We start from the raw sequence: 15,809 nt of genomic DNA, 5'->3' as shown, positions 1-15,809 counted from the left end.
GGGAGTGGGAACTTGGATTGGTATTTTTTTTTAAAAAAAAAATCTAATAAATTAAAAAAGAAAGAAAGAAAGAAAAGAAACCAAGTCCTTTGCACCAGAGTAACGGGAAAGATGACATAAAGGCATGTAGGGAACTGGCCAGAAGCTCCCCACTGCAGGATCAGGGTAGAAAGATTTTCACTCATTTAAGACTTGGCTTTGAGCCACCGGTGCCCTACACAGTCATCTGGGAAAGTGCTTTTCAGCTTCAGCTGCTCAGACACCCAGAGGCTGCTTACACAACCTGGCTATAGCTCAAGCCTGTGGCAGACCATGGTCTTGTACACATGGTTTTGCAGGCATGCAGAATACAAGAGTGATGAGGGTCATATAAGCTTCCACCCAGATTTCAAAGAAAGCAATGTATGATAGGGTTAGGATTCCTGCAGGAGGCCCCTGGGAAGGCTATGTGTGAAGCTGTAAGAAAGTCTAAGTTGCAATGGAGATACCAGGATGTTGAAGATACCAGGTATGTGGAATATAGACTGAGGTAGGCTTTAGAGAAAAAGTCTCATCAGCTATAAATGGCAAGGCCACAGGAGTGTAACACACTCTGGAGGCCGGACATGTACTTAGCACAGCTAGGGCCGTGATTCAGTCTTACTTTGGTCCTATCATGCTTTTCTGCACCCCTCTTCCCCCTTTGGAATGGGCCTGCTCGCCCTGTACCAATGCATATTGGAAGTAATTTTCTTTTTGATTTTACTGAGGGTCACAACTAAGATTGCTTTGATCTTACTGGAAACTTTGAATTTAAGCTTACGAACAATGTTAGAACTGTTAAGAATCTTGGAACCTCTGGAGAGAGACAAGAAGCATTTTGTATTATGAGATGGCAATGAGCCTTTGGGCCAGGGGGAAAGTTATGGTTTGAACATGAAATATGCTTTATAGGCTCATGTGTTGAAATGCTTGTTGTTATTTTGGGAGGATCTGTGAGCTCTAGAAAGTAGGGCAAGCTGGAGAAATTAGGTCAAAAACTGGACTTATGCTTTCGAAGCTTATCCCTGGTTCCTCAGTCACCCCATACTCCGTCTACTGTGAGCAGGGAAGACTTCTTTCTCCCTGCTCCATTCCCACTACCGTGACCTGCTCCAACACAAGGACCCAAACAGTTATGTACTGAACCCTCTGAAACTGTGAGTTGAAATAAGTCCTTCGTCCTTTAAGCTATCCTCTCACAGGTATTCTGATGATAATTATGGAAAAGCAGCCAATGCACACACTTTATTATGGATAGAAAATTGAGCTCTTTGTAACTGTTAGCTATTACTGCTTGTTTAAATTAAACTGCTTGGCTGTGTGTGCATCATCTATGAAGATGTATTTTTATTCTCCATAGCTAAGAGTACAGCTACTGGGTCACATGTTAGACATAGAAGTGACTTTGGTAGAAACTGCCAAACAACTTTGCATTGTTGTTATAGCATTTATACTCCCACTTGTAACATAAAATTCTAGGTAGTTTTCATATTTGCCTGTATGTAGTATAACCAGCCCCTTTCTTAGTTTTTTACTTTTGGTGGCTGTTAAAGTTCATTATGATTTGAATTTCTATTTTTCAGGTGGCCTCTGAACTTTACCAATTTTTCGAGTGCTTATAGACAGAATATTTTTCTTTTTGAGTTTCTATTCAAGAATTTTGCAAGTCTGGGGAGGAAGATAGGTTTTTTTGTTGTTGTTTTGGTTTGGTTTTTTGAGAGAGAGTTTCTCTTTGTAGCCCTGGCTGTCCTGTAACTCACAGAGATCTGCCTACCTCTGCCTCCTGAGTACTGAGATTAAAGATAGGTGTCTTTTTCCCCTAGTCTTGTAAAGTTCAGGCTAACCTCAAATTAGGGATTCTCTGCTCCCGGCATGTGAGTGTTGAGATTATAGGCAACATGGTTAATACCTTTTTATATTCTTAATTTTAATATTTAATAGTCACTGTGTTTTCAGTCATTGCTAAAACAGTATTTGCTTAATTCCAAATTACGATACTATTTTCAGCATTTTCCTCTACGAACTTCATAATGTATTTTTATATGTGAGGTTATGATCTCTTTAGTTAATTTTTGTCTATCGTAGGAGACAAGTTGCATTGTTTTCCCCTCCATTTATCCACACACTTTTTCTTTCAAATTATTATTTTTTTTGTGGGGGGGACAGGGGCTCGGGACAAGGTTTCTCTGTGTAGCCCTGGCTAGCCTGGAACTCACTTTGTAGACTATGCTGGCTTTGAATTCACAAAGATCTGCCTGCCTCTACCTCCCAAGTGCTGGGATTAAAGGTGTGTGCCACCACCACCTAGCAACTTCCCTTTATATTTCTTGAAAATGAACTGAGCATATATATCACATGTAATTTCAGTGGTTTTAGTTTCCATAGAAATTTAGAATGACAAAGATGCAGAAATTAATTTCATGGGTTCTTTTACCTCTACATCTTGAACAGTCCTTGGTTGAGCCATGCATAATTTATTAAGCAGCTGAAAAATCAGTTCTTCAATATAATAAAGGGACTCTTCATTAGCTGAGAGGGTGGGATGTACTTGTTCCTGAACCTTGAAAAGAGAAATTCTCAGTTAAGGCACTGGCAAATTAATATGAAATGAGCAAATTCAATGAGAATCCTACATGTAGTTACTACTTTACTAAAATGGTTATATGCCAACATAAATATTTTTAATGCCAAAAATGTAAGGGTAGCTTGAGAGATGGCTAAGCAATGAAGACTCCCTGCTGCTCTAGCAGAAGACAACAGTTAGATTCCCAGCACCCGCATGGCCACTCACAACTGCCTGTAACTCCAGACTCAGGGGACCCATATGTCCTCATCTGACCTCCGTGGGCACTGCAAGCATGTGGAGCACAGATATATGAAGCCCAAACACCCATACACATAAATTTTTTTTAAAAAAATTAAATATAAAACACTATTTGTTGGTCTGTGTTCCTTTTTCTCAACTGTTTTTAAAATATTTTTAAATTATGAGAATCTATAAAAAGTCAGTGGACCCTCTATTTCCCACTATTAAAAAAATGTGTTCAAGGCTGGGAAGACAGCTGTCAATCAAGTGCTTATCTTGCATATATAAGACACTAAGTTCCATCCCCATAATCGAGTAAAAGCTGGGCGTGAAGGTACAGGCCTGTAATCACAGCACAGGGTGGGTGACGCTGGCGAGGTCACTTGAGCTGGCCAATAAGCCTAGTCTACTTGGTGAGTTTCAGACCAGAGAGAGATCCTGCCTCCAAAAGCAAGGTGAGGATTGATGCCTAAGGCTTACCTCTAGCCTCCACATGAACCCAGACACACCATCACCAATACATGCTCCCACAAAAATATACATACTCATGCAGTCACTCAAACATCCCCACACATACATGACAAAGCATACTCCCTAAAATATTTTGTTTCTTTTTTATCTTAACCATTTATTTTGCTTTATAAATAATACCATTCAAAATTTCCACCTCCTCCCATTTCCCTCTTACTCCTTCACTCCCCCCCTCTCCAGTCCTAAGAGAGGGCAGGGTACCCTGCCCTGTGGGAAGTCCAAGGCCCTCCCTGCTCCATCCAGGCCTAGGAAGGTGTGTGACAAAACAGACTAGGATCCCAAAAAGCTAATAAAAATATTATACATAATATTTTAGAGGAATCATAGCTATCTTTAATCTACCTAAAATATCTACTAGAAGATTGTGAAAACTAGGTCCTGAGTCCCAGTAGTAGACAGAGATACTTCTGAAAACCCCTACTAGAGAGAGTCTGAAGTAGGGCATGCTCAGTATTCACGTGCCCCTAACTGCCACTACTCAGTTACAATTCCTTTGAGCTCTTACAATTTTTTTTCTAAAGCTAGAACCTGGTAATTTACCCTAATAATCCAGTGTGACTGGATATAAGAAGCACAGTAACCTGAACACTGCAAACAGCCGTTGAAAAGCACTGAGCAGTGCTCTCGCTTTTATGCCAAGCACTGAAAAGGATGTCAGTACTATCGACACATGGAACATAACAGAAAGCTTAAACAGCCTCACAATTATTTCTGAAAACTGCTTCAGTAACTGGAAAGCTTTTCCACAAAGAAATCAGACTGAGATAATTTGGTTATCAAAGTTTAGCATGAAATTTTCCCTTACACAGAGTAGAACACTCCTGAAAATTATCAAGGCATAAAACAATGTATTTTTTATAGGATTTGTTTGTTTGTTTATTTATTTATACAGTATCCTGCTTGTAGGCCAGAAGAGGGCACCAGATCTCATTATAGGTGGTTGTGAGCAACCATGTGGTTGCTGGGAATTGAACTCAGGACCTATGGACAGCAGTCAGTGCTCTTAACCGCTGAGCCATTTCTCCAGCTCCCCAAGCAATGTATTTTTTCCTCTCCTACCCTCTAAGTCTGTGGGATCAGCAGAGAAGCTTCTTCTTTCACTCCTACATTAATATTTGTGTCTTCTTTTTTGAGCAGTATCTCAGAGAGCTACTAACTTTACTAATCTTGTCAAGGACCAACTCCTGACTTTTTCTATTTCTATCTTATCTGTATTCTGCATTTTAGCTCTGATTTCCTGAGATGGCCACTTCATCATTGTTTTTCATCTTTTCTAACATATACACTATCTATAAAAATCTACCTTTGTGAAAACTAAGATTTTTAATAAATTTTCATAATCAAAGTAATTACTAATTTCTAATATACTTTAGAATCCAGAATTCATATACATAGGATTTTTAGGCTACATATTCCCATGTAGCCTAGAGTGGCTCAGCCTCCTCCACGCCAGGATCTGCAGAGGTGCACGGTCAGTCCTGGGTTACACATGCGCTGTGAAGATGTCCTGCACTGGGTCTGACAATAACTGCATGTAGTGTATAAAAACAAAAGCATACTCTGTTAGGTCTGGGGTTCTAGCTCATTGACAGAGTACTTGCCTGGTACAGTCAAGGTCTCAGTTTGATATCCAGAGCATAAAAGAACACAACACAAAATCTCATAACTTCCGATTTTAAAGTTTGTTGAGACTACAGTCCACTACAGTTGGCATCACTGACGAAGTTGTTCAGCATTTAAAGAAGAAATACAACTATCTTAAGCAAACTCACTCAGTAAACAGAAAAAGATTGACACACCTATTTTAAGATTAGCTTAGGTAAAAACAAAAGACAAAAATGATATGCCATATGCCATTTTCATCCAAAAACTCAGAAAATCAAAATAAAATATCAGCCAGTTAAATTCCACTACACACACACACACACACACACACACACACACACACACACACCACAAGCACATAGGTACGCAATACCACAAACCAGTTTGGTTTCTCCTAACTAACAAAAGTTGGTTTAATGCTGGAATAATCAAGTAATATAATTCATCATGTTAACATATTAACAGAAAACTTGTATCCATGCCAAAAGATGTAGAAAAAGCATCTGAAAACAAATCCAGCATGCATTCATGATAAAACTTTTCAAAGTGTTTCCTTAATTTAATGGAAAATTTTTATTTGTGAAAGGACATCTGTAAGAATACTATATAGTAAAATCATAGTTTGCAGCGCAAATTCTAATTGGTCTTAATAATAAAAACTCAGACTCAGATATAGGGGTTAATGCTGAAGATTGGAGAAGCAGAACAGCCAGCTACTAGCTCTTACCTCTACCTCAGACCAAAAGCGCGATCCTGTCTCCACAAATCCTCAGACTGAATGCTCACTTTATGAATCTTCAGACCGAATCTTGTCTCCTCTGCCTTATATTTCTCTCTCTGCCCAGCCATATCACTCTTGTCTCCACCTCTCTGGTGTTGGGATTAAAGGCAAAGGAGCTCTATTTCTCTTTTAGACAGATTTAATCTTGTGTAGCCCAGGGTGGCCTTGAATTTATAGAGATCCATCCACCTGTCTCCCAAGTGCTGGGATTAAAGGTGTGTGCCACCACTGTCTGGCTTCTATGGCTAACTAGTGGCTTAACTTTGTACTCTGATCTTCAGGAAAGCTTTGTTAGATCACAAACAAAATATTACTACATTAATTAATGATAAACTAGCAAAAGCTTGCCTCCGAGATGAAGAGAAAGGCAAGGCAAGGCTGCAGGTTGCTCCCCACAAACTGAAGGTAAGATGATGCTCCTGATGACGGCAACACCACACAACATTGAACATGAGTTGGTGCCTACCTAGAGCCCTTATCCCTACTGACTATAGTGTTCCTGGCACTGGAAGGTACTCTACATGCTACCAAAGGAGAGAGGTGAACTTCAGACTGGAGACAAACCCTTCAATCTACAATGGAGGCCTGCTGGCAAGATACACTGGTGGCACGAGAGCTGTGAAGTGAGCAACCAATATCCATGGGATGGAGCCATCTTTGACACTGGGACCAGACAGGTCAAGGACTGCTGTTCTGCTCAAGAACACAGCAGTAAAATGACTTCTGGTGACATTCCGTTATGTTCATAGCTCAGAGTCTTGCTCAGTCATCACCAGAGAACTCGCGTCTACAGTAGGTGAGAACTAATATAGACACTCAAAACCAGACATTATGCAGAGCGTGAGATACCTTGAAACACTCAATTCTAAATGGAATTTCTTCATCAAATCCCTCCCCTAAGGGCTCAGGGGACCCTGAAGAAGAGGAGACAGAAAGACTTTAAGAGCCAGAGAAATGGAGGACAGCAAGGAAATAATGCCTTCTAAACACAGCAAGACTGATGAACGTATGAACTCTCAGTGGCTGTGGCAGCATGCACAGGGCCTGTATGGGTCTGACCAGATGTGGTCCCAGAATCAAGACCAGAGGTGGACATATGCCTCCATTCCTAACTTAGAAGCTGTCTCTAACGGATAACTGCTCACAAAGAAAAACTTAGTTTTTACCAACAGAGTCTCACTGGGTATAAGTCCAGGTCCCATGCACAGCAGTAGAGGGCCAACACAAAACGAACTCAGTGACATTTCTGGAGGTTCACTGTCCCATAATGCTTTGTCAGACACTTTATTTCTAGAGTCGCAGGTCTTCTGCGCCCAGTTTCGTGTTTTTATGGGATTTCTGCATGGATGAATGAACATGTCTTTCTTGTGATTCTTCTTTGGCTCTTTTCTATGCTTGTTTGATTTTACTTTCTCTTATTTTATTTCATCTTATTTATGTTTTAAATTCCTGTTTGTTATCTAATAAAAGAGAAAAAAAGTTGTGGACTTGGAAGGGAGGGAAGGATCTGAGAGAAATCCAGAATATATTGTATAGTAAAAATCTATTTTGGGGGCTGGAGAGATGGCTCAGAGGTTAGAAGCACTGGCTGCTCTTCCAGATGTTCTGAGTTCAGTTCCCAGCAACCACATGGTGGTTCACAACCATCTGTAATGAGATCTGGTGCCCTCTCAGGCATAAATGCAGGCAGGATAGTATATAAACAAACAAATATTTCTAAAAATCTATTTTCAACTTTAAAAAATTTAAGGAACAAAAAGAGGGGCCAGCACTCAGGAGGCAGAGGTCAGAGATTCTGAGTTGGTGGCCACACTTGGGGGGGGGGGAGAAAAGAAAAAGAAAGGGTAAGGACAATTTCTATTATTTCCACTCCACATTATATAGAGGTCTTAGCCAGTGCTTAAGCAAGAAGACAAAAGAAAGTATAAGAATCAGTAAGTAGGTCTGAGGGGTGGCTCAATAGCTCAGAGAGGTCGCTGCTCAAGCATGAAGGCTTGAGTTCAAATCTCAAGCACCCACATAGAAAAATCTTATAACCCCAGCAAAGCAGGAAGTGGAGACAGGAGGATCACTGGAGCTTGCTGGACCAGCCTCGCTCTATGTCAGTGGGAGGCCCCGAGGTAAGGGAAGAGGATGGAGAATCTTGACCAGGACGCCTCCTGTCCTCCTCTAGGGGCTATACACATGCCTACACACATATACTGAGAAAGAATTAGGAGAAAACTTAATTTGCAGATGATTTGGTTATTCCTTCTGATGATTCCTGGGTGCTGAAATATCCAGATAAAAATTTGTGGGTGTCCTGCTGAGACAGTGAGGTGAAGTTATCATCTAAATCAGTAGACTGACCTTCCTCTTTGGGCAGCGTCAGTCTAGCCTACTAAAGACAGAGTAATAAAACATTCTTTTCTCTTCTGGGTAATAAGGAACCCTTTTCTCTCTTCCTCACTACATTTGAGCTGAGCTTCTGCACTTTAGACTAAGACTCACTGGGAACCTACAGCACTGGCTCTCCTGGTACTCAGGCTGCAACCATGCTATGACTTTCTTGGGTCTTCAACTTAATAAAAGCAGACCTCGAACCTCCCAGCTTCCCCAACTGCATAAGCCAATTTCTTCATAGTAAATCTCTTTTAAAATGTGCATACAAGCATATTGTGATTAGTTCTGTTTTTCTGAGACTCCAGACTAATATAGTCACATAGGACAAAACTACTTTACAAATAAATTATCTGAATTCATAAAAAACAAACTTTCAATTCTATGTACCATCAACAAATATAAAATTTTAAATAATAGCACTGATAATATAACTTTTAAAATAATGTGCCTTGTACTAAATCTTACCAAAAACATGACTCCTATTCAGAAAACTACACTACACTGAGAGAAATTAAAGATGAAACAAATTAATGATAGCATCTGCTTTGTGAATTATCAGGCGTATGCATACCAATTCCTCCCAAACTAACGCATAAAGTTAATAAAATCTCAATCAAAACAACTTGCTGTAATTCAACTGACAAGATAACTTTCAAAATGTAGACAAAATATATATAAAAAAACCTAAGAATAACTATATACCATTTGCGATTTATTCCTTTACTCTATATGTACTAAGCATTCTTCTGTATGCTTAATAAATTTACTCCTTCAAAACAAAAACATGGTTATCATAGACTACTCAAAAGACCATATAAAACAGTTCAGCAAAAAATACAATAATACTGAAAACTATATAAAGCAATGTTTAGTCCTAAAAACAACATTAATGAAAGACACTAGGTTAAAAGAATACATGCGATAAGTTTCAAGATAAGACAAGATTGCTGGGCATAGTGTAACACGCCTTTAATCTCAGCACTCGGTCGGTAGAAGCAGGTGGATATCTGTGAGTCTGAGGCCAGTTTGGTCTACATGTACAAAGGACTACATAGTGAGAGCCTGTCTCAATAAATAAGGTATTAAAAGAGTAAAAAGACAAAGCTAAACCACTACTTAGGAACACACGGGAAAGGGGAAAGACTCTAAGAGGCAGTATCTTCTGGAGTATCTTACGCAGACAAATGATGGCAATGTGCCTCTACCTGAGCGGCAGTTAGACACCTACGTTCTCTAACTGGTGTATTCGTCCTTTATGTGCTTTCCAGTTTGTGTCAAGTATCACCAGCAAATGCTTCAAAGTTAAGAGAATCATCTGGCAAGCTGAGATGATTTAACTGAGATAAATCAAGGAAATAAATTACCACTAAAATATTTTTAAATAATATCCCTAGTATCCAATTCAATGAATAAAATTAAAATGATAGGGTATTGGAGACAGAGAATATATTACAAAATTGAGAGGAAGTGGACTACATATATGAAGCATTTTTTTTTTTTTTTGGTTTTTCGAGACAGGGTTTCTCTGTGGTTTTGGTTCCTGTCCTGGAACTAGCTCTTGTAGACCGGGCTGGTCTCGAACTCACAGAGATCCGCCTGCCTCTGCCTCCTGAGTGCTGGGATTAAAGGCGTGCGCCACCACCGCCCGGCTACATGAAGCATTTTTAACTAGTTTCAGACAGTTAAGATCAGACGCTTGACAGCAATGCTTTCGTTTCTAAACCCAACAAATTATCAATCAAATATGATGGTAAAAATAAAGGGATCCTGAGACATGACATAACAAGGATATATGTATATATGTATGTATGTGTGTATATAAGTATGTGTGTGTATGTATGTACATGTGTATGCGTGTATATGTATGTATATATATACAGATATCCCACATACCACTTCTCATTAAGACTTTGATGTATACAACACTAAACTAAAATCAAGAATGAGAAAACCATGGGTAGTAGGAAAATAAAAAAAATCAATATAGAAGAAAGACTAAAGGGGTGCTCAGGATTAAATTAAATTATATGACAGAGTCAAACAATAGGTATCAGGGTCACCAGTGCAGACAGAAGCATGTCGGAAGACTCTGAAGAACTGTCAACAGATGACATCAAGAGCATTCTTTTTTTTTTTTTTTGGTTTTTTTTCGAGACAGGGTTTCTCTGTGGTTTTGGAGCCTGTCCTGGAACTAGCTCTTGTAGACCAGGCTGGCCTTGAACTCACAGAGATCCGCCTGCCTCTGCCTCCTGAGTGCTGGGATTAAAGGCGTGCACCACCGCCGGCATCAAGAGCATTCTTAACGGAACTAAAATTTCTGGAGAATCTTGAGACAACTGGCAGACATCCTGAGCTTGAGATTCAGGTCACAGAAAACTATGCAAACAAGAATCAAGATAATTTTTAGTGCCACTAGATAATTATTAGTGCCATTAAAAGCAAAAAGAAAAAGTGCTTTAATATAAATAACACAATGAGTCATAATAATATAAGGATGAATATTAACTCAATCAAAACCAATATATAGCCATGTGGAAGGAAGGCAAGAAGGTACACATGGCAGAGGTTTGGGGAAAATATTTCCTCTCACACTCATGTAGTGATGTTTTATTTGTATTTTAATAAATAAAGCTTGCCTGAAGATCAAAGTGCAAAGCTAAGCCACTAAAGGTCAGGTGGTGGTGGTTCACACCTTTAATCCCAGTGTTTGGGAGTCACACACCTTTAATCTCAGCACTAGGGAAGTGGAGACAGGAGTGGCTGGGTGCAGGGAGGAAAATAAACAGGGGAAGAGACAGGAGCTCACTAGAGTGTGGAGACTGAGGTTTGGTGGAGACACAGTGCAGTCCAGGCAGTCTGAGGACCGCCCCTTCAGTCTGAGCATTGGTAGAGGTAAAAGGTCTCTCTAGTAACTGACTGCTCTGCTTCTCTGATCTTCATGTTTAACCCCTGTTTCTGTTTCTGGGTTTTTATTCTTGCTACACACTCCCTTCACCTGATGAGAGGAAACCTTGTAAAATCTACACTGTACATGTCCACTATATTCTTGGTATAATGACCCCTTTTCCATTTATTTATATATGTATGCATACACACATGAGATGGCATATGTGGAGGTCAGAGGACAACCTGAGAAAATCAAATTCTTTTCTTCCACCACATTAGTTCAAGTTTTGCAGTTGGCACCAGGCTTGGCAGCAAATGCCGTCTCAGTGACCACAAGAAATTCTATTTCTACAAAAACTACTAGTGCGGTAGTCGTCATAAGGCTGCTCCAGAGCATCTGTCCAGACGGCAGGTCTGGAAACTAAGATAAGCCTAACTGGAGTCCATGTTCTCTGTGACCATGAGTACGGTAAGCACCCTGCAAAGCAACTCTAGCACTAAGCATCTGGTTTCTTGTGCCAACTTCTTCATTTCAGGCAAGAAAACAATCTATGGCCATACCACCCCAAAGACACTTGATCTCCTCAAATAAGAGAAGTCATAAAAATAAACATGCCATGTTAAAATCGTCCTAAATGCTCTCAAAAACCCATCAAGAATACAGTGGAAGAGAACCTATGCTTGTACGTCCACAGGATTTATTTACCACCTTAAAAACTAAGAGACAATAAACAAAAATGACCACATCAGGACAAACAAACATCAATTTTTCAGAAAGAAGGATTGAAGTTATTTTCAGTTCTAAACAGTAGAATATCAAGTCAAGTCAGACCTGTATTACAGTTACATTTTCAATGCCAAAGGTGTTTCCTTCTCCACACACTGTGAACAACCCTAACACACATGAAGACACACTGCAGTATTTATTGAAGAACCTATTTCTAATATTATATTTAACAAAATACAGAATTGTTTTAATATTTATCTCTTCCAGGTTTCCATATTCACAAACAGAAAAACCGTTGGTGCATTTGTTTGATCAACTAACATTTGCATTTCAAAAAACGTAGTCAATAAACCTGGTTCTGACATCTATCCCAAATTCTTCATTAAAAATTTCTACAGAAATACAAATGGCTCAAATGTCCTTTAAATCCTGCATGGAGACCAGGGGTGGGGCCTGGTGGTTTTTCTTCTAGAAGTTTTGTGGCTTTAGGGTTTACTATTTAGACTGGTAATCTATTTGAATTAATTTTATAAGTGATGCGATAATTCTGTTTATGGTGCATGTATTTATTGCACATCGACAGCTGGTCATCTCACCACTATTAATGAATGGCATCTTGTTCTGTTCCTCTGCTTTTGTTGATGAGATCAGTGCCATCAGCTTAGGTGGCTGTGTATAGGGTGGGGAGCCTGTGACCCCAGCACTCTGGAAGCTGGGGAGAGTGAGGGCTCTTTTCAAGCCACCTGTTATTTAATGGAACTCTTGGTTTGGTTTTTTGATAGCTAGCTACTTGATAATGTTTGTTCTCCTAGATTTCTTTATCTCAAAGTTGTTTACATTATTTGAGGGCCTCTCTTTTTATGTAAGAAATCTGGTACTCAAGTGGCAAAGGCAGGTGGATCTCTGAGTCCAAGGCCAGCCTAATCTATAAAGTGAGTTCCAAGTTACACAGTGAAAATCTGTCTAAAAAAAAAAAATCCTGGAGGTTTGTGGTGTTGGGGTCTGTAATTTCAACATTCCAGAAGGCAGGCAGGATCAGGGGCTCAAGGACAGCCTTGGATAAAGAGCAAGTTCTAGGCCGGCCTTGTCTAAAGGAGAACTTGTCTTAAAAAACAAGAAACAAAGAAAAGCAAAACAAAATCTTCTAAGTGTTCTCATTACGAATGAGTTAAAATACAACTTAAAGGGAAAGACCACAATGCTGGTGAGAGGCTCAGCAGGTAAAGTGGTCACTGCCAAGCCTGACTGCCCATCCGGCTCCATCTCCAGGGAGGAAAGAGCCAGTTCCTGGGGGTTTTTCTCTGACCTCCCACACATCAACTGCAGCTGTACACACACCTGCCTTGTCCTAAATGAATAAATGTAATTTTAAGGTTTTTTTAAATAAAAATTTTTTATTTCAAGAATCATTAAAACTTTAATGAAATATTGCTGATTGGAAAGACTGAGGACTCAGAAATATGGCTTAATTAGTAAGGTGTCTGCTGTGCAAGTATGAAGACCTAAACTTGGATTCAGACCCACGTAAAAAAGCTGGAGGCAAAAACAAGAGCCTGTAATCCCAGAGCTGGGCAGGCAGAGTGTGAGGGGTCCCGGAGTTCATCTGACCAGAACCGATGAACTGAAGTGGCTACTTGAGGCTTAGCAGATCCCAGGGCAGCCAGCTCTAGTCCAGCTATCCTAAACATCCAGCGAGGTGAAGCTGGACCTGCACAGGTGTTCCCTGCTGGATTTGCTTCCTGCCTTTTCTCTGGATGGTCAACATGGTTCCTCAGCATGGCCTCCCATGTCTCAGCCTACACAGAGCAAAGCAAGATGGAAAGCTGTGTCTGGTATTCAGCCATGAGCTTCCTCTTCTGAGTGAGTATGCACCACTGGGACTGCCACCTTCTAGACCCACCATCTCAGAGGATGCCCTGGAAACTGTCTCTCCACCATCCCCTGCGGCACTCCCTAACAACTTCTTCACAGACTGGCAACCTTTCTCAGCAGAATGGCCCCGTGTCCTCTAAACTTACTCTCGAATCTCCAAGACTGTCCCCCCATCGCCCATCTTCTCCAATAAAGGACACTAACTTTACAGATAGATAAAAGTAGAAACTGGGCATCGTGGTGCATGCCGCTAATTCCAGAATGCAGGAGGCAGAGGCAGAGGTAGGCAGATCTCTCTGAGTTGGAGGACAGCCTAGTCTACAGAGTGAATTCCAGAGCTAAATAGTGAGACCCTGTCTTTAAAAAACAATAATAAGGTATGGAGCAATTGAAGAAGACCCTCTGCATCCATTTGTGACCTCTACCCACATGCCCACATGAGCATCTGCATATACACGGACACATATACAAACATGTACACATACATAAACACCACACAATACACACATGCACACACATACAAGAAGAAATTTACTATCTAAAGATACAGACTTTATTTTTGGATCAAAATACACAGCAATATAACATACCAATTTCTTTCAAATGATCTATAAACTCAACAAAATTCCACGTAAAATCTCAGCAGGCTTTTTAACAAAAATTGATAACGTAGACTTCAAAGTTCTTACACAAGGAGAGGCCCTCAAATAAAGTAAACAACTTTAGAATAAAAGAAATACAGAGCAAAAACTATCAGAGAACTCTCTATTAAAAACAAAACCAAGAGTTCCATTAAATAACAGGTGGCTTGAAAATAGCACTCCCCTGCCTCAGCTTCCAGAGTGCTGGAATCACAGGCATGCACCACCATGCCTGGCCTAATTTCAAGAATGTCTATAAACAGCCACCTAAGCTGAGTGGCACTGACCTAATCGACAAAACCAGAGGAACAGAACAGATAAGTACACATATGCGTATGCACAAGTCATTTTTATACAAGTGTAAAGACTTTCAGCAAAGAAGACACCATCTGTTCATGTGTAACACATACCGTAAACAGAATTATCGCATCATTTATAAAATTAATTCAAATAGATCACCTGTCTAAATAGCAACCCTAAAACTACAAAACTTCTAGAAGAAAAATATAGAAGCCAAGCATGGCCACACACACTAATAATTGTAGCATTTAGGAGGCTGAGGCAGGAGCCTCACAAATTTGAAGCTGCAAAACAATTTCCAGGCCTATCTGAACTGCACAGTGCAGCTGCCTCATAAAACCAAAATCAAAGAAAAAAAGAGGAGAACATTTTTTATAGTTTGGATTCAGCAATGATTTCTTAGGTATGACATATCAGAAGCATAGTCTTAAAAAAGAATATATAATGCTTCATACAATTCTGGGTTTTCCAGACCAGCCTGGACTACATATAGAGATTCTGTCTCAAAAAAAAAAAAAAAAAGCTGGTGTTTAAGAGACTGAAAATATTTAAGACTGGAAGAAAATCTCTGTAGTTTACATATCTGATAAAGGACTTGTAGCCAAACACAGAGATTCTCAAAATTAACCAAGAAAACCAAGATGGGTATATTATGAACAAATAATAGAGAAAGCTGCAGAGCCAGCAAATCATAAGAAAGATATGCAACATCGCTAATCATAGGGAAGCACAAACCAAAGCCTCAAGACACCACTGCACAGACATTTGGGGGCTAAAGCTAAATTATTAAGGGCCAGTAGGAGGTAAAATTCTGGAAACAGTTATTTATTTTCTTCTTTTGCGGGGCAGGCTTGTGGTTAATAGTACCAAGAACTGAACCCAAGCCTTCATGCATGCTAGGCAAGCATTCTACCACTGAGTTTATATCCAGAAGTCCTTTCTGTACATGCTGTTTTAAGACAGCATCTCATTAAGTTATGCAGCCTGGCTTGGACCCCAGACAGGCCTCGGATTTATGGTCATCCTGCCTCAGTCTCCTGAGTAGCTGGGACTACAAGCCTATTGACACTTCACGTGACTTGATGGTTTCTTGGAAGCTGTCTATAGTACAGTCTTTGGTATTATCCAAGACTTGTACACAAAATGCTTACAGTAATTTTGTTTGTAATAACCAGGATTTTAAACCTAAATTACAACAGGTTAATAGATAAGACCATAGTACATCTGCACACCGACGTGGTGTGGAACAGTAAGAAA

The 15,809-nt window shown here is 39.9% G+C and overlaps 1 protein-coding gene across 5 annotated transcripts in view; it reads right to left on the bottom strand.

Annotated features, from left to right (window-relative positions):
* Nucleotides 1-15,809, bottom strand: part of Sos2 (SOS Ras/Rho guanine nucleotide exchange factor 2) — a 103,215-nt gene that overhangs the window by 72,379 nt on the left and 15,027 nt on the right. For all 5 annotated transcript variants that reach the window (XM_075948230.1, XM_075948226.1, XM_075948227.1 and 2 more), the window contains exon 2: nt 2,456-2,581. In XM_075948230.1, coding sequence (XP_075804345.1) covers nt 2,456-2,488 — 33 coding nt within the window. In that variant the 5' untranslated portion in view covers nt 2,489-2,581. The remainder of the gene's footprint in view (nt 1-2,455; nt 2,582-15,809) is intronic.

Source organism: Microtus pennsylvanicus, chromosome 14, assembly GCF_037038515.1.
Source record: "Microtus pennsylvanicus isolate mMicPen1 chromosome 14, mMicPen1.hap1, whole genome shotgun sequence".
NCBI classification, from domain to species: domain Eukaryota; kingdom Metazoa; phylum Chordata; class Mammalia; order Rodentia; family Cricetidae; genus Microtus; species Microtus pennsylvanicus.
This window is presented reverse-complemented; position numbering and strand designations above follow the sequence as displayed.